The following is a 19,539-nucleotide window of genomic DNA, read 5'->3' as shown; positions in this document are numbered from 1 at the left end:
TATAATGTTGATGTGAAGACCTATCAGTGCCAACTCCCATAGAAGTCTTGGCTCTGTAAATGGCAGCTCTTATTATCTTCAGCAAGAGGGTGCAGGGGCCGCATCTGAGAGGGGATTTTAATCACGTTTCTTCCACTAACACAGAGCTCCCTAAAGGCCTGGTGACCACAAATGAAGCCTTAACTCAAAGACAGTAGAGTCTTTGAAAGGAATAGAATTAAAGTAGGGTCTGTCCTTTCATGATGGGGTACAAAGACGCTATTAGTCAATTCAGCAAATATGTCCTCTGTAAATCAGCTCAAGGCATTCGGAGAGATGAGTTTGAAGCGGCACGCAGATGAGGTCCAAAGGGGAGCTGAAAACTTAAGTGTTTCTACCTGGGCCACACCATCTAGGAAATAACCCAGGAGAAGTGTGCAGGGAATCAATTACTGCCCTCCTAGAGTTGATCTCAGCTGTCTATATATGGTTATAGATTTCCCAGACCTGTTTCAAATGAATTTTCAGAAAGCCCATGAGCATTGCAAGTTTTGGAGCATCTAAAGAAGGGTTGCTCTCTAGGGTGTGTGCATTATTGGAGGGATGGTGAGGGGTCAGGAATCTCATAGTACTCCATTGGTTCAAATCCTCTGTCAGTATTTAAGTATTTGTTTATGGCTGTGTCAGTAAGTTGTGGCCCATGGATTCTTCACTGTGGTGCGGGGGCTTCTCTCTAGTTGTGGCGTGTGGACTCTCTAGTTTGTGGCACTTGGACTTAGTTGCCCCATGGCATGTGGGATCTCAGTTCCCCAACCAGGGATTGAACCCACATCCCCTGCATTGGAAGGTAGATTCTTAACCCCTGGACCACCAGGGAAGGCCCTCTGGCAATATTTAGTATGTTTCTTTTTTTTTTATTGGGGAAGAGAGCATCATTGCAGGTTACATGGCTTTGGATTTAAACAGGTAGGCTTGGGTTTTAAATTTTGATTCTGCGATATACGGACTATGTGAATTTGGGAAAGTTACTTAATTTCCCAGAGCTCAAGGTCCCCATCAATAAACAGTAGTATCCACTTTGCTGTTTTGCTGCAAGGCTTCAGTGAGCTCATACATGCTAAAGGTCCTTGCACAGTGGTTACTCAATAAATCTCAGCTCTCTTGTACACTGAGTATTATGGGGGCTGAATGAGACAATCCTTTCCTTCCTCCCAGCTGAAAGCCAAGACGGTATTGGCTTATTTAAGCATGAAAACATCAGTATGCCCCATTCATAAGCTTGTTTTACCCTAGGAAACTGATATGAAGGAATCGACATCTGCAGCAATTGCTTCTGCCCAAGTGGCTGCAGCTCCCCACACAGGAGCTGGGGCTGGCAATGGCTGCTGCTCTCAACGTAAGTTCTGGGAATTCACGCCGTTGGCTCTACAGACTTCAGTCTCCACTGGGTTGGCAGTCTCTCTGTTGAACTTGGGCATCAGCCAACATCTGAGCTCTAGCCTTAAGTGAGATTGGCTTCAGAGTGTCAGGCACCTGTCTTGGGGGAAAACAGGATTTTTCTCTTATTGGTATGGAGTGTCAGATTCCGGCTTTAATAAATTCAGTGTATGTGAAGCAATACCATCCCCCAATTTATACCTACTGTGTCTAAGTAATTAGCACCTTCTTTCATTCTCAGAGGTGACCCACTTCGGATAACAAATTATGTAGACACAACCATACTCATAGAAATGCGAGTGAAAGCAAGGAATTAGAGCTACCAGCATATGAAAGTTTGAAAGAGACTGTGTGTGTGTGTGTGTGTGTGTGTGTGTGTGTGTGTGTGTATACACAGGGAAAGGAAAAGGTGGTGTGCCAGTGGATGTTTAACAACTGGCTCTCAGGGTGTTGGTGCCCTGATTTGTGGTGTTTCCTGATTTCCATGGTGTAAATACTATGATCACGGGTGATTTCATGCTACAAATGTGATGTTACTGAACACAGGAGTAAGAAAGAGATGTGCGCAGTAAGTTCTCATGAGCTGGTATGAGCTGGCTCCCACGCACTAATGGAAAATGGGGATTTAACATGAACTTTGAATACTTCTGTGATGTTTCACTTTTTACAATATTCATGTATAACTTAACAAATCCTGCATATATGTAGTATATGTACATGATATCTATATACATATACATACAAACACACACTCAGACATAAATACACACATGAACTTACATATTGGGTTGGCTAAAAAAATTTGGGTTTTTCTATAAGATCGTACCAAAAACCTGAACAATTTTTTTGGTCAACCCAACATATCTGTGTGAGAGTCTTAACAGTCTTCCTAAAGTTTTTAGTAAATTTGAGTAAATGCACTTGAGTGTGTAACACACTGAGGGGCTCTCATAAATCCGGCTGTCGCAGGGTTTCATAATTTCATAATTGTCATAAGCTGCCATGATTTGCCTTGCTAGCGCACATCTGGTACCTAAAATCCCTGGCTTCTATGTTGTGATGGAAGCTAAACGGACAGTGGGAAACTGCTCTGAGGTTGCGAGTGTGAAATGAGATCTAACCTCAGGTAGGGAGAAAAAGAAGTTCAAGTTCAAATGACGAGCGAACACACCGGGGGGACAGAAGTGTAAAGTTGCTGTTTATCGACTTTGCTTTCTACACTGAAGTGTTTCCAGCAGGTCCTTGAGAGAGTGGGAGGGGAGTGAGGAAGAAACAGTCTGTACTTGCATTTACTGATGCAGCGCCTGCTGGTCACACTGCAACTCGATACAAACAGCCCAGCAGAGAGTGGGGCCCTGACTCTTGTTCTCATCAATGTAAACACAACATTAATATTGAAGATTCAAGAAAATGGGTAAAAAGTCCAGTGTCCCCTCAGTCTGTGTGATGGTGAAGGTGCTGGCCTACCCTTGGATGGGTCCCCAAGGGAGCCTGCGGTTATGACCTTGGCCCAGCCGCAGCAGAGCAGACATGAACACAGAGGAGCCCCATATATTCTTCCCAAAGTTCTCCCAATGGGCTCATGAATCTTCAGGACTGAAAAAGTTCTTCTAAAGGCCTGAGAGGTTCATACCTTTCACGTGCACAGAAACCATCCATTTAAAGCCCTGTCCCCATGACTCAGTCACTGCCCAAAAAATACGTGACCAGCTGCACAACAGCTGGTCCTTGCACTTCCACAGTCCTCTGTAGCCCCTGGATTCTGAACAGTTGGAAATTTAAGGTCATGGGGCCTTGAGGACCATCCTGAAGAAGGCTACCCATGTTTAAATACTGGTTGAAGACTCTTATCTTCTTGGTTGAGCCACTGCTGATCAAGGGATGTTAGCTGAGGCAGCTGGTTTTCCTTCGGAGCCTTAAAAGATCAGGTTTTATATTTGGGATTCCCAGACTCAAAACAAACAAACAAAACCCCCCGGAACAAAACAAGAGTGACCTTGAGGATAGGAGCCAATCAATCCTACCTCCAGGACCTGTCAAGTACAATGTCAAGTACAATAGTTCGATCATTGGCGTGCCCTCCTTTTGGATACATGGTTAAACTGTAGGGCGAAGAAGAAAGTTTTCTCTGATAAAGAGACATTTTTGCTTTTATTTCCTGGGATGGATAACCCCCAGAACCCTGCCTTCCCTTAAAAAAAAAAAAAAAAAGGAAAAAGGAAAAAAAAAACAATGAAAACATCCCAAAGACCTGGCTGTGTGGCTTTGTGGAAGGATAATCCCTTTGCTCCCTCTCACCCTCCGTGTCCCATTCTTGGAGAGACTGTGTAGACGGGCAATTTCCCCTGCTTTGGGAATGACGGATCATTGGCCAGAGCGGGGTTGGCCGGATCCTTGCCCTGGCTCTCCATAATGAGGGCAGCTTAGTTGGGCCAAAGAGACAAATAAAAACAAACCAAAACAGTGATGCTCAATTTGAGTTTGAAGGCTGGGCCCCAAACAGCAAGTGGCTCTCCCCCCTCTGCAGAACGTCCGTCGTTTGTGGTGGGCTTCCTGGTGCTAGCTGTTGTTCTCGGCCGTGAGATATTTGAGGGCAGCAAAGCCGTAGCGGCGGGACATGTCCTGCTGAAACTCTTCCTTCAGGGTTTTGAGACAGATGCGGTATTGCTTGTTGGACCGGAACTTGGTGATGTCGAAGCTGGGGGCATGAGGCATGTGGATCATGTACGCATTGGGCAGCACGATGAATTCATACTCCTGGAAGCAGACAAGAGCAGACTGAGACCTGCAGAGTCCCCCAGTGATGTATAATGAGCACCCAAGCAAACAGCTACTTGACTAAACAAAGGAATGAAGTCGTGTATGACACCAGTACCAGGGCAGCACCACGGACAGCACCACCACGTGGATGAGGGCAGTTAGTTTAAGGTTGTCTCCATGGCCATGGGTACATTACCTGGCTTCTCTGAGCCTTAGTTTTCTCATCTATAAAGTGAAAGTAATTCTACTACCTTGAGACTACTACCACGGTCACACCTATAGTATACAGTCTATAACTGAACTACGAAGGCAGAATTGAGGAGCTCAAGAAGAAACTTACCAGCCCCACAAATCCCCCTAAATTTACTATCTGGTCCTTTGGAGAAAAGCTTTGCAGACCTCTGGTTTAATCTATTAGAATTCTGTAGTTTCTTTTGAGGCAGGTGCTCAATAAGTATTAGCTGAATGAATGAAAGGGTTTCATGATTAAACACAGCCTGAAAATCACTCCTTTAGTTACAGGATAGAATAGCTGCACCTTATCTGCATGTTTTGTGTCATTTATGTGGAATTCCTAGAATGCTTTGTGTCAGACAGGCTGAGTGATGAATGGTCATCATTTACTCATCTTCATCACTCGGTTGAATGAGGATGAGGGAGTGAACTGGTTTGTTCTAGGACACTCAGATGTGCTGGGGACCTGGCTGGGAACCCAACTCTCACCCAAGGGAGGAGAAAGAAAAATGGATTAGGAATCAACAGAGCTGAGAACAAGGTCTGTCACATTCTTACTCTAGGACCGTGAACACATATTGTTCCTTCTTGAGTCCCTGCCTTCTTATCTCCAAGGCCCTTTCAGCTCTGAGGTCCAGGCCTCCCCCACCCCCACCGCGCCCCCCCCCCCCCCCCCAGTACTGAGGCCATAACATTCTACTGTTTTCACCTGGGCATCTAATTCCATGATGTGAGCCACCTTGTTCCAGCCAAAGCCCACAAACCTCCGGTCGTACTCAGGGCAGTCCCGTCTCACAACAACATATGGCTCGAAATCAGCCTCCCACTCAACCCGGTAAGGCGTGGTGGCAGTCCGCCACTTGGCAAAGTTTGTGGGTGCGTGGCCTTTCGTCCAGACATGGTACCTGGGACACAAGCAGAAAAGCCATTGGTGGAGGGGAGGGAAGCAGAGGTTTCCAAATGCTGGTCTGGAGGATGAAGAGGTATATGCTGATATAGTCTTTGTTGTGGGTTGAATTTTTGTCCCCATTCCTCCCCTACCCCTCCACCCTGGCCCTGGCAAAAGCTGTGTTCAAGTCTTGACCCCTAGTATCCATGAATGCAACCTATTTGGAGAGAAGATCTTTGCAGATGTAATCAAGTTAAGAGGAGGTCACAGTGGTTTGTTGTGGTCTCTAATCCAAAGTCCTTATAAAATGAGGAAATTTTGGACACAGAGATATGCAGGAGGAGCTCTATGTGAAGACGTGGGCAGAGACGAAGTGAGACACCTCCAAGCCAAGGAATGCCAAGGATTGCTGGCAACCACCAGAAGCTAGAAAGAGGCAAGAAAGAAATCTGCCCTTGAGCCTTTGGAGGAAGCAAGCAACTACCACCAGCACCTTGATCTTGGACTTGTGGTTGCAGAGCGGTGAGGATAAGTTTCCGTCATTTTAAGCCACCCAGTTTGTGGTACTTTGCTCTGCCAACAAAAGTGAAAGTCGCTCCGTCGTGTCCGACTCTCTGCGACCCCATGGACTACACAGTCTATGGAATTCTCCAGGCCAGAATACTGGAGTGGGCAGCTGTTCCCTTCTCCAGGGATCTTCTCAACCCAGGGATTGAACCCAGGTCTCCTACACTGCAGGCAGATTCTTTACCAACTGAGCCACCAGGGAAGCACAAGAATACTGGAGTGGGTAGCCTATCCATTCTCCAGTGGATCTTCCTGACCCAGGAATCGAATCAGGGTCTCCTGCATCGCAGGCAGATTCTTTACCAGTTGAGCTACCAGGGAAGCCCTATAGCAACAGAGACAGCCTCTTACATTTTTTTTTTAGCATTAGAGTGGTTGAGCAGCTTGACCAAGACCAAGTAATTAATGTTGAAATTTATTTTTCCTGAATTCCTAGTTGTTTTTTTTGTTTTCTTCTACCCTTGTGCTCATGTGCTCAGTCGTGTCTGACTCTTTGAGATCCCATGGACTGTAGTCTGCCCGGCTCCCCATCCTTGGGATTTTCCAGGCAGGAATGGCGGAGTGGGTTGCTATTTCCTTTTCCAGCAAATATTCCTGACACAAGGATCAAACCTGTGTCTCCGGTGTCTCTTGCATTGCACACAGATTCTTTACTGCTGTGCCACTGGGGAAGCCCCTTGGGTTGGCCAAAAAGTGTGTTCAGGGCTTTCCATAACATCTTAAGGAAAACCCTGAATGAACTTTTTGACCAATCCAGTACATCCTTCACTAATGAAGAGGCTATCGCTATGAAAAGGTACATGACTTTCTGGATTGCTGTCTGTCATTTATATGGAACAGCAGGTTAGTCTGTAACAGGAAGTGGAAGGCAGAAGTCTGGGATGACTTTTGGTGACCCTGCCCTAGTATAATGTCCTTCCTCTTGAGGCAGGACCTATGAGCATGATATCACCCCTGCAGTTATGTTACATTATATGGCAAAAAGGATTTTTGTAGATGCAGTTATGGTTACTAATCAGTTGACTTGAGACTACTGGGGTAAGCCTGACCTAATCATATGAACCTTTAGATCTGGGTTTGGAAGAAAGCAAAAAGCCATGTGTGAGCTGCCTGTGGGGGTCATGTGGCAAAAAGCCTGTGGGTAAATGGTGACCTCAGTCCTCCAATCACAAGGAAAGGAATCCTGTCAGCAACCAGAGTGCCTGGAGGAGAACCACACCCTCTAGGGGCAACTGCAGCCTTGCCCACACTGATTTCAGCCAAATGAGAACCATAAGCAGAGAATCCAGTCATTGCATGCTTGGACCTCTGACGCTTAGAAAATGACTGTGAGATAATAAATTTGTATTGTTTTGGGCTTCTAAATTTGTGGTAATTTGTTATATAGCAATAGAAATGAATATAACTATGGGTGGTGCTAGTGGTAAAGAACCCACCTGCCAATGCAGGAGACATAAGAGATGCAGGTTCAGTCCCTAGGTCGGGAAGATCCCCTGGGGGAGGAAATGGCACCACACTCCAGTATTCTTGCCTAGAGAATCCCATGGACAGAGGAGCCTGGAAGCCTATGGTCCATAAGGTCACAAAGAGTTGGACATGGCTTAGCAACTGAACAACAATAATGATGATGATAAACTCTAGTAAGCACTTAACTCTAAACTGGTTATATTGTACTACCCTTAATTGTAAGTTCTCATGATATACCCAATATCAAGTACAAATAGCAATAGGTAGATCAGGGAGTCATACCTAGGCAGCCTGGTTCAAGGGATAGGACATTTAATCAGGTTAAGGTTTAAGTTAACTATGCTGATTACCTCTTTTTATATGTCACTGTCCCCACACTCTCTGGCCTGTATCTAGAACAAGTAGTCAATGGGGCCTATACACTAAGTTGAATGAATGAAAGAAATCTAAAAACCTGAGAGGCACCTAAGACAGAAGCCAGTTAGTGGGGCAGGAATATGTCTCTGGATGCTAAAAGAGATGGGGGCTGAGAGCTAGTGAAGCAGCAGATGGGGTTCAAGAAAAAGAAAATTCTAGAAAGAAAAGCTTCAGAAAATGCCCCAAGAAACCTATTGTCACACCAGTAGACAGTGGTCTCCAGAACCTGCTTTCCGAGAAAATCAACATTACCCTCCAAAAAACAAACAAACAAACAAACAAACAAAACAGTGATGAGAGACATTTCCTGGGTCCACCTTGTGGGATGCTGCTTAGAAGAAACTCGGGGCGCTCTGCGTTGTGCAGAGGTTCTCCAGCTGGCATGTGTATCAGAATCCCCTGGGGGACTACTTAACAGTCAGATTGCTGGATTCCACCCCCAGAGTTTCTGATCCAGTAGGGCCGGGGTGGGGCTTGAGACTTGGTGCTTCTAACAAGTTCCCGGGGGTGCTGATGCCTCTGGTCTAGGGACCACGCTCAGAACCGCTGCCCTGGAGGACGGGTAGACCTGAGCATGATTTATTAGTTCAGGTGCTGTTGGGAGTAGATTTCAGCTGCTAGGAGGTTTAAGAGCTCATCATTTGGAGGGAAGGTGACAAAGCAGTTTCTTGGAAGGAAGGTTTGTAATTCAGCACTTGGTGTGATGGCTTGCAAGCTCTTGGCCAGAGCAGCAATCTTGGACACAGCAGGCCAACCCCCAGCTCTCAAGCCCTTGGACTTGGCCTTGAAGTGAGTTCTTAAATAACCTGGGGATTTGGAAGGAAGGGTGCTTTGGAGACTTGCCAGGTGATCAGCCTTTGGGAAGATCACCTGGAGTAGGAAATGGCAACCTACTTCTGTACTCTTGCCTGAAAAATCCCATGGACAGAGGAACCTGGAGGACCACAGTCCATGGGTCTCAGAGTCAGGCACCACTGAGTGACTGAGTGCACACACAGCCAGTAGGCTACGGAGTCCAAAGTCTCCACTTTTGCCTGCATTTTCAGATGCTGGTAAGTAAATTCAGGACTTGACCAGTGGTCTCATGGTATTTTGGTTAAGAGCCTAGGCTCTGTGGTTTTTAGACCTAGGCTAAATCCAGGCTCTGTCATGTACTGGCTGTGTGGCTTGGGCTAGTTTTGTAGCCTCTTAGAACCTCAAGTTTCTTTATCTGTAAAATGGGGACAGCATATCTGCTTCATGGATTTGTTGTGAGGATTAAATGAGCTGATCCCAGTGCCCAGCTCATGGTTTGTTCAGCTGCTAAGTTGTGTCTGACTCTTTGTGACCCCCATAGACTGCAGCACACCAGGCTTCCCCATCCTTCACTCCACTCCTCAATTCCTTTATCTGTATGAGAGGTGAAAAGGGAGCACCTCTGAATTTTTGCATGAATAACCTATCTCATAAAGTTATCTTCACAAAATAATGTTTGCTTGAGAGAACCTTCTAGAAACTTCTAGTAACTTAACAGTGGTATAAAAACCTAAGTTATTATTAGGATCTTTTCAGCAAAATTCAGATTGCATAGAAATGTATGTTTTGGGGGGGGCTTCCCAGGTCATGCCAGTGGTAAAGAACCCACCTGCCAATGTGGGAGACATAAGAGGCGTGGGTTCGATCCCTGGGTTGGGAAGATCCCCTGGAGGAAAGCATGGCAAACTACTCCAGTATTTTTTTTTTCCCCACTCCAGTATTTTTTGCTGGAGAATTACCATGGACAGAGGAGCCTGGCAGGCTACAGTCCATATAGTCGCAAAGAGTCGGACACGACTGAAGTGACTGAGCACGCACGTGGGTTTTTTTTTTTGGTTCGTTTGTTTGTTTTTAGTTCAAAGGAAGTGTTTATACTGTTTAAAAGGGAGGCCTTTCTTTAAAATGGGAGCAGAAGGCGAGCACGGTTTTCTCTTACAATCAGGAGACCGAGCAGGATTCCTACTCACCCAGGGGTGCTCCCCTTAATGCTGCAGTCTGTCCCTGGGGACAGAAGCCATCTGCATCTGTGCCATCGTGCAGACTCCCTGGCCCTTTGGACAGGGGGATGGGTAGCTCCTCTGCTATGTTTCTGCAGGACTGAGGGGTCTGGGAAGTCAGGGAAATGAGGGATTTGTTCGAAATTGTCACTCGGGCAACAGGACAGACAGCTGCCACACTGCTGTATCCAATTTTGGAGTCACGTGGATGCCTTCAGCTGTTGAAGCTACTGCTGCCCATCCCAGGCCTGAGGACCTCAGAGAACAGACCGCTCAAGAAAAGAAAACGAGAGATGGACACCATGGCCCTAATGCGATGAAACCCACTGATCAAACAAGTGAATGGATGAGCAAACCAAAAGGAGAAGTCAGAGTCAGCAGACAGGGGCAGAACATCAACTGATTAAAGTGGAAAAGAAAGAAGCTGACCACCGTACCTAGCCTTCCCATCCTTTCCATCTGGGTACACAGGGCAAACTCTCTCTCTAACATTGCTAAGTTGTGTCCGACTCTTTCATGACCCTATGGACTGTAGTCTGCCAGGCTCCTCTGTCCATGGGATTTCCCAGGCAAGAATACTGGTGTGGGTTACCATTTCCTCCTCCAGGGCATCTTCCCACCCAGGGATCGAACCCGGGTCTCAGGCATTGGCAGGTGATTCTTTACCACTGAGCCACCAGGGAAGCCCTACAGGTCAGTCACACAAAAAGCACACGGCACGTGGGAAGACAAAGAATTATTCCAAGCACACAGTTTGGGCCAGCAGTGCTTCTATGGCCTTAAAATGGTCTAATGCCAATGACAACCGTCAGGGCCAGCAGCTCTTCTGGCTTCTGGTTTCCCAGGAGCGAGAAGGACTTTGGGCTCCCCCTCTCCCGGCGGGTGGCAGTGAGGGCCACTCACCTGAATGTGAAGAGGGTCCCCATGTCTAGCATCGAGAGCAGCTCTGCCTTCGACTTGGGGAAGGAGAGCCGGTAGCGCAGTGTCTCAAATGCAGGGACGATCATGGCCTTCTTGGTGTTGGTGAGGTCCAGCTGGATGACAGACTTCCTGGAGAGAGGGCAGGCAGAGAGACAGGGCCCCTGTAATGCCAGGTAGAGGCTGCCCCATGCGAGGGCGTGGAGCTGGCTGGCACAAGGAGGGGTCAGAGAGAAAGCCAGGGGAAGCCTCTCAGTTTAAACACAAGGGAATCCAAGACCTGAGGGAGACCTGGAAGCTTGTCCAGCAGCACTCAGGAGCCTGGCTGTCTCTGGGCCAGAAGGCAGAATCTTTCTGGAGAGGGAGTGGAGGGGTTGTACATTCACAATGTGTGCCCCTGTCAGAGCCAAGTGCAAAAGCCAAGAGGCCAGGATTCAAAGATGTGGAGACCAGCCTGCTTGCTGGGTCCCCTGGGCTGGCCGCACGCCTGATGCATCACTGGCCACAAGGAGAGCTGGACATAATGCTGATGAGATGATTGCCAACCTGGGCATCTGTGGTCCCATCTCTGGAACTCTTCACTCCTTGGACTCCTTCCGATGCTAAACCTTCAAACTTGCCTGACACACCCCACAGAGTCAGCACCCAACATGCCGGAGCTCTGGACCCCGCCATCCTTTCTCTCTCTCTTGCCTTCTGCATCTCCGAGACCCAGCTCCTGTCTTCTGGATTTGTCTGCCTGGGGCCAGCTCTGAGGCCATCATTTGAAAGAGAGAAAGGTCACGGCACATGAGGCTGGTAATGAACCACAGATAGGACTTAAAAAGATAGAACCACAGATAGGACTGGCTCTTCACTTTGGGTGTCTTGCTATATTTTACAAGTAATTCGGTTTCTCATGACCTCAGGTTCCTCCTCAAAATGGGGCAATAATATCTCCCTGCTGAGCTGCTGTGGAAACTGGACAAGGTACCTGAAATACTAATACTGCCAGACGTACCGGGCACATGGCAAACAGTCCCCATCATACTGCAGTGCCGGCCTATTCCCAGGCATCTCTTTGGCCATGGCTGTGATACTTCATGCTGGCTTCCTGCTCAGATTACTGACCCTCGGGTCTCAGGCCAGCCTGAGATGCTCGTTATCTCTGAGACAAAGAAAGAATTCTCCCTTGGAGTAACACATATTTTGCAAAAATGCTGTAAGGAGCAGTCATCCAGCACAATACAACTGCTTCTTACTTTAAAGTAACTTTACTCAATAGAACTCTGAGCCTGTGTGTGCAGGCCAGGTTGGTCTGCAAGGAGCAGTAACTTGTGCAAGGAAGTAACTTGTGAGCCCAGGCCAGCGTGGGACACGAACAGAGAAGCAATCCAAAACAGAATAGCAGCAGGGTTCGGTAGCCACAGATGAGGGGGAATCTGGACCAGGTCGAGATAAGGAGGGGTTTCTTGGAACCACTCTTGGTGAAGGGGTCTCACCAGCTTCCAGTGCAAGAGGGTGGTTGAGATGAACTGGAAGTTGACATGCGAGTTCTTCAGGTATCACTTGCAGTTCACTCTATAATTACGCTTCAGTTAAGTATATACCAAATGATATATGACCCTCACATCACTATTTCAAGACAGATTTGTAAAGGATGACACCAAGATAAGAGTCTGGGTGAGCTACCCTTGGCCGGTTGGAGGATCAGAGGTCTGAGTCAGCCTGTTCTGGCCTGCATTCCTTGTCTTTCTCTAAGCAATGCCTTTATACAAACACCTAAGGTTCCCTGGCCTATGGCCAGACATTCTCTTTCATATCAACCTTATGCTGGACATTGGCAGACCAGGGGCTTGTTACCTTTCCTCCAGGAAAGGTACGTTGTTGTTGTTGAATTGCTAAGTTGTGTCTGACTCTTTGTGACCCCATAGACTGCAGCACACCAGGCTCCTCTGTCCATGGGATTTCCCAAGCAAGAATACTGGAGTGGGTTGCCATTTCCTTCTCCAGGGGATCCTCCCTACCCAGGAATCGAATGCCCATCTCCTGCTTGGCAGATGGATTCTTTACCACTGAGCAACTAGGAGACCCAGGAAAGACATGCATCTTATTTATTGACATGGGTGTTAGGGATGGGACATATGGGTCTAAAGAATATCCCGGGATCAAAATAGCAAAGCCCCTGGAGAGAGGGAAGATATCCCAGCACTGATGGGTGGTCGTTATTCCTTCAACAGTCACCATGCATTTACTATGTGCCAGGCACTCTGCTTGGAAATACAGAACACCACTTCCAAAGTCTCTTCCTGCCTGATGCTGACATTCTTATCTAAAATGTTTCAGGATGCTAAAAGCCCAAGGGCAAGGACTGCTAAACTAGGACTCAAGATTGCATTTGCAGCTAATTATGTGAAGATATGATTGCTGTGGAAATGGAGTGGGAGGCTGGGAGGGCTGAACGACAAAGGGAATGGCGAAGTGTACGCACGTACACAACAGTTATAGAGATCTATGAATGTGGGTATCTCTACATAAACCTCAAATTGCTGTTACAATCAAGGTTATTATAGAAACCACTTCTTTAAAATTTTTTTAAAAACATTTTATTTATCTGACTGTGCTGGGTCTTAGTGGAGGCATGCAGGATCTTTGATCTTTGTTGCTGCATGTGAGATCTAGTTCCCTGACCAGGGATCGAACCCGGACTCTCAGCACTGGGAGCATGGAGCTTTAGCCACTGGGCCACCAGGGAAGTCTCTAGAAGCCACTTGTTGGAATAGAAGCTAATTCCCCTTCTCATGGTCCCTGTACACAGGGGCAGCCCTGAGCTGTGCTGCCCTACGTGAAGCCCTGACCAGGTGTTCAGGGAAGACACTAAGGCTTTAAATCAGTTTCTCACTTTTGGAAATCTGAACAGATGCAGAGGCTGGAGACCACAGAGCTCACCTGTGCTAACACCAGGCAGCACTCCAGAGGTTTCTGAATTTCTGCTGCACAGGGGCCCAGAGCTGCCACGGGTTACTTATGGTCTCAAGTACTAGTTTTCTGAATCCTACTTTGATTCCATAAGATAAACCACTCAGCAGTTATGCTTCCCCTTTGATTTCTTTTCATTTTAATTAAGTGTCCAGCATTGGTTTCTGTTGCTTGTGACCAAACCACCAGTACACTGCAAGGTCCAGAGTAAGCAGACCCAGTCAGCAGCATTGCGCCTAAAACTGAGTCCTAAGGAAACCTTTGGAGAAGGCAATGGCACCCCACTCCAGTACTCATGGAAAATCCCATGGACGGAGAAGCCTGGTAGGCTGCAGTCCCTGGGGTTGCTAAGAGTAGGACACAACTGAGCGACTTCACTTTCACTTTTCACTTTCATGCATTGGAGAAGGACATGGCAACTCACTCCAGTGTTCTTGCCTGGAGAATCCCAGGGACGGGGGAGCCTGGTGGGATGCCGTCTATGGGGTCGCACAGAGTTGGACACGACTGAAGCGACTTAGCAGCAGCAGCAGCAGCAACAGCAAGGAAACCTTATTTCCCTCTGCACAGAGAGCATGAGATTCTGGAGTGCTTTCTGTAAATTCCATTTAATCTTGCTGAGACACAAAGTGCCACGGAGACGGATTTGTCACTAGACAGGTTCGTTTCAACCTCAGTTCAAGGAGGCTTTGATATCGATGTCCTGAATGGTTCTTATTAAGAAGTTGTTTCAGCAACAAAGTGGTTTCAGGGCACTGACTCTGAGAACATCTGTTCCCTGAGCTGGAAACGGCAGCCTGGCCTTTCCTGCATTAGTGTGTCCAGCCAGCACCTCCCACCTTGGCTGGCCTGCTGACCACCTTGAGTGGCATGGTCTATGGCCACTTTTACTAGAAAGTGAGTCCAGGAGGGGACATAATGTCTCCAGTGCAGGTTCTTCCAGGAGCAGAGGGAGGATGGTGAAGTGGGAAGGCCGGCCCAGGGGCCAAGAGACCTGCACTCTGGAGCCAGCTCTGACAGGCTGAACAGCTCTGCAGCCTGTCATTCCTCTCTCTGAGACTAGTTAATCTAGAGTATTCACACTGAAGGTTTTTTAAAAACAATATTTTTACTTATTTGGCTTCACCGGGTCTTAGCTGTGGCACACACAAGCTCTGTGGTTTTCTTGTGGCATGTGGAATCTTTAGTTGCAGCATGTGGGATTTAGTTCCCTGACCAGGGATCAAACCTGGACCTTCTGTACTGGGAGCATGGAGTCTTAGCCACTGGACCACCGAGGGAAGCCCCTCAGCTGAAGATTTTGGAAGGCAGTCTGGTACAGTAGTAACTAGGCAACTTGGTTTCTGGCCCTGCCTCCATCAATCCTCTTGGGCAAGTCACCTGGACCCTTCTGAGTCTCAGGGTTCACGCACATGTAAAACATTCTGATGAGAAAAGCTACGCGTTGCATACAGAAATGCTTGGTGCAGTGCCTGGTATGCACTAGGCACTGACCACTTGATGGTGGCCGCTCCTGATGGTTTGTTTATGTGTCAGTTAGGCTGGGCTGTGGTGCCCAGCTGGTTGGTCAAATAATCTGCCAGATGTTGCTGTGAAGGTATCTCATGGACGTGATTAACATTTAGGATCAAGTAAAAACCCGTACCCTTGATAATGTGGGTGGGCCTCGTCCAATCAGTTGAAGGCCTTAAGAGCAAAAATTAAGCTTTACTGGGAAAGAAGGAATTCGACCCCCACACTGTACCACTGGAATCCTGCCTGTGTTTCCAGCCTGCTGGTCTGCTCTATGAATTTCAGACTTGCTACCATCACAGTTCCTTAAGGTCACTATCCAGCCATCTAATCATCCTGTGGTTCTGTTTCTCTGCAAAATCCTGACTGTCCCACTTGCCTTTGTCCACGACCCCTTCAAAAATATTCACAAGCCTACTAGAATGTTTCGGGCATGCAGAACTCTTAAAAGGCAGCTTAGTTATCTACAGCAGTAATTCAGAATCTTTGGTAACAGAGCGCCCGGCAAACACAGTGACTTGGAAGCAGCTGGCACCAGGTTCAGGTCTTCCTGTCACCCTCCTGTGACCTTGGGGACCTTGTAGTCACAGCCTTCCCGTCTGTAAAATGGACATGATCTTATCAATCGGAACTGCTATGAGGATGAAGTGAAACCATCGCTCTAGAGACATTCTAGAATAACTGAGTAACAAATGAGCTAGCTTTCTCTCTTCAGGTTCAGCTTCCTGGTGGGTCAGAGCAAGTGAGAGGGTGAGGGCAGAGGGCTCAGTAAAGGCCACCAACTGCTTAAACCAGGGTCATTTTCTGGCTTGCCAGCCTGCCTGTCTATGGAAACAGAGTTGATTTGATTTCGGTCTCGAGCCAGCTCCCTGAGCCCTCTTTCGCGTCACAAACAATTCAAGTGTTCCCGACAGGGTCCGATCACCCCATCCAGCCTGGCCCAGCTGACCTGCTAGGAGGCTGTGAGCCAGCACCGTCTTCTAAGCCCCGTCTCCTCACCTGTGCGTCTTTTCCCCTCAGCCTCTTGTGTTAGTTTACTCAGTATGCAAACTGTTCACAGACTGTTTTGCTCCCACTTGCTAAAACTGGTGACTCGTGGGGATGAGGAGGGAATGTGAGAGTAGCAAGGTTTCCTAAGCCAGTTGAGGGGGTGGAGGTGGGTAGAGAATGTAGGCTTTCATGGGGCTTAGCATTAAGTCAAATAATAGCACAAAAGGGTAGACTTTCTACTGTAGGTAGATGGGCTTCCTGGTGCTTAAAATGACCAAATTCCAAAACTGATCCTGGTGGTTGACTGCGTGTATATTCTGCCCCCCTGCCCCCCACCCCTCTGCTGCCACACCCACAGCCCTTCTCTTTATAACCCCATCCTCCATCCTAGAGGTAGGCCTCTGTCATCAGGAAACAGCTCAGGTTTCTGACACAAGGAGATGATGGGAAAGAGTCTCAGAGAAATAAAAAACAAGGATACATTGTGAGTTCTAATGCAGCAAAGATGAGGGCTCTGAGGCTGGGGGTTAGGTTTGCATCCCAGCTGATTACTTAACCTCTTTGTCCTGCGGTTTCTGTCTGTAAGATGGGGATGGTGATCCCAACGTTGATCTCAGAGGGTGCTGGTGAGGACTGAGCTGGTGAGCATCGAGTGCTCAGCCTGTGCCTGGCAGATGACAAGCTGTGGTGTGCACTGCTCATCAACATGGGCACCTGTCCCTCTTTTTATGCTGGCCCGCCCACAGCCTGGCACCCACCCTGGATCTTCCCATTTTGCTGTCATTGGTTCATTTACTGGCTCATTGCATCCTGTACCAGGCGCTGCTGAAACACTTGGACTACACTGGTAAACAGAACAGGCAGACATCCCTGCCCTCCAGGAGTTGACATTTTGTGGTCTGGGGACAGGTGAGAAGAACAAAGAGCAAACAGCATGGTATGTTGTAAAGTGAGAACTGCTGAGAGAGAAGGGCGCTGGGTGAGGCATGTTAGGAATGCCAGAGGTGGATAATGGGTTGTGACTTTAAATAAGGTGGTCCAGGCAGGCCTCACAGAGAAGGGGATATTTAAACAAAAGGCTGGAGTAGGTGAGGGAGCACGCCGCATGGTGATCTGGGGTAAGAGTTTTCTGGGTTAAGGAAACAGCCAGTGCAAAGGCCCACCTGACAAAAGCACAGTAAGGAGCAGAGAGAGGACCCAGAAAGGGGACTGGAGAGGCTCCTGCAGGTTATACAGGGTTCACAGATGAGGGTGTGGTGGGCAAATGAACCCCCTGCCCCCAAAGCCATCCACCTCCTAATCCCAGGAACCTGCAGATATGTGACCTTCCAGGGTAAAAGCAATGCTGCAAATGTGATTAAGGATACTGAGATAGGAAGGTTATCCTGGATTATTCAGGTGGGTTCATTGTAACAGTGAGGATCCTTGTAAGAGGGAGGTAAGAAAAGGAAATGGCAACCCACTCCAGTATTCTTGCCTGGAGAATCCCATGGACAGACAAGCCTGGCAGGCTACAGTCCATGGGGTCACAAAGAGTCAGACACAACTGAGCAAATAATGCACACACACACATGAGAGTCAGAAAAGGAGGCAGGATGATGGAAGCAGAGGCTGAAGTGATGCGGACACAAGTCAAAGAATGTGGGTATGCCTCCAGGGAGCAAGAAAACAGCTTTTCCTCTAGGGCCCCCAGAGAGTGTGCAGCCCTGCAGACACCCTGGCCCTTCTCAGAATCCTTACAGCAGCCATAGGAAACTAATACAAAGGTCTTGGGTTTTACTCAGTGAGATAAGCCACTGGGGAACTCTGAGCTGAGGGGTGAGAGGATCAGTTTTCTGTATTAAAAAAATCATTCTGCTGCGGAGAGTTGACTGTAGTGTCTCCCAGGAGATCAATCACAAAGCCCTTGACATAATATAGGTGGTGCCACATAGGATGGCCAGATATTCTGATGTTTCAAGAGGAGCCAACTAAAGTGATCTTCAATACATGTGAGGGCTGGGTGTCTCTCAGGGGATGCCAATTTGAAAAGAGACTTAGCAGTGAGAAAAAGCATCATCTTCTGTATCGGATGATGCAGATTCTATCTCAACATCACTAATTGTGTAATCACAGGCAATTTTATTAACTCTGGGCTTTTGTTTCCTTATCTTGATAATAATAATTACTTCACAGGCTGAGTTATTAAGAAAGCTAAGATAATATATTCATTAATTAGTATTTATGAAGCCAGGAAGAGAGAGAGAGTCCAGAACTGAGCCAACTGATGATAATCTCTGTCGTGACAGAGCCCAAAGAGCAGGGAGTGAGGGACACAGAAATGTAGGGTCTCTGGTGTGGAGTCTCTCATCACTGAGCTGGGTTCTTTTTTTTTCCTAGAGAGACAAAGTATCACTATATTAAAGATTATTAGGTACTTAAGGGAGAGGGAGTGGGGAGTTACTGTTTGGTTACAGAGTTTCAGTTCTGAAGGTACAAATAGTTCTGAAGGTACAAATAGTTCTGGAGATGGATAATGGTGATGGTTGCAGAACAATGAGACTGAATGCCACCAAACTCTACACTTAAAAGATGTACAGATGGGTTAGGATGATGCATTGTTAAAAATTGTAATTTTATTGGAGTATAGTTATTTTTTAATGTTTCAGGTGTATAGCAAAGTGATTCAATTATACATATGTTCAATATTCATTTTTTCTCACATAGAGTATCATGGAATATTGAGTTGGTTATCTGTTATTAATAATACATAGTAGTGTGTGTGTCTGTGTGTTCATTCCAAGCTCCTGATTTATCCCTCCCCACCACCTTTCCCCTTTGGTAATCACAGGTTTGTTTTCGATAATTTTAAGTCTATTTCTGTTCTGTAAGTTCATTTGTATCTCTTTTTGAAAACATTAGAGTCCACATATGACTGATAACATTTGTCTTTGACTGACTTCACTTAGTATGATAATCTCTAGGTCCATCCATGTTGCAGATGGCATTGCTGCATTCATTTTTAGAGCTGAGTACTCTTCCAATGTGTATATGCACCACATCTTAATCCAGTCATCTGCTATTGTGAATAGTGCTTCAGTGAACACTGGGGTGCACATATCTTTTTGAGTTATTGTTTTCTCAAGATATATGTCCCAGAGTGGGATTCCTGGATCATATGGTCACTCTATTTTAGATTTTAAAGGAATCTCTATACTGTTCTCTATAGTGGTTGTAACAATTTACCTTCCCACCAACAGTGTAGGAGGGTTCCCTTTTCTCCATACCCTCTCCAGCATTTATTGTTTGTAGACTTTCTGCTGATGGCCATTTTGGGTTTGAGGTGATACCTGATTGGTGTTTATAGATAATAAACTACATTTATTTCTCCAGTAATTAGTGAAGTTGAGTATCTTTTAA

The 19,539-nt window shown here is 46.9% G+C and overlaps 1 protein-coding gene across 7 annotated transcripts in view; it reads right to left on the bottom strand.

Annotated features, from left to right (window-relative positions):
- Positions 1 to 2,593: 2,593 nt before the first annotated feature.
- Positions 2,594 to 19,539, bottom strand: part of LARGE1 (LARGE xylosyl- and glucuronyltransferase 1) — a 622,955-nt gene continuing 606,009 nt past the window's right edge. For 6 of the 7 annotated variants that reach the window (XM_044941380.2, XM_044941376.2, XM_006073629.4 and 3 more), the window contains 3 exons: positions 10,666 to 10,812; positions 5,120 to 5,315; positions 2,594 to 4,173 (listed from right to left, as the gene is read on the bottom strand). In XM_044941380.2, coding sequence (XP_044797315.1) covers positions 3,976 to 4,173; positions 5,120 to 5,315; positions 10,666 to 10,812 — 541 coding nt within the window. In that variant the 3' untranslated portion in view covers positions 2,594 to 3,975. The remainder of the gene's footprint in view (positions 4,174 to 5,119; positions 5,316 to 10,665; positions 10,813 to 19,539) is intronic. The other variant, XM_044941379.2, reaches the window with a different exon arrangement.

The sequence above is a fragment of the Bubalus bubalis genome, chromosome 4 (genome assembly GCF_019923935.1).
Source record: "Bubalus bubalis isolate 160015118507 breed Murrah chromosome 4, NDDB_SH_1, whole genome shotgun sequence".
NCBI lineage: Eukaryota > Metazoa > Chordata > Mammalia > Artiodactyla > Bovidae > Bubalus > Bubalus bubalis.
The sequence above is the reverse complement of the archived record's forward strand: the minus strand, read 5'-3'. Positions and strand labels throughout refer to the sequence as shown.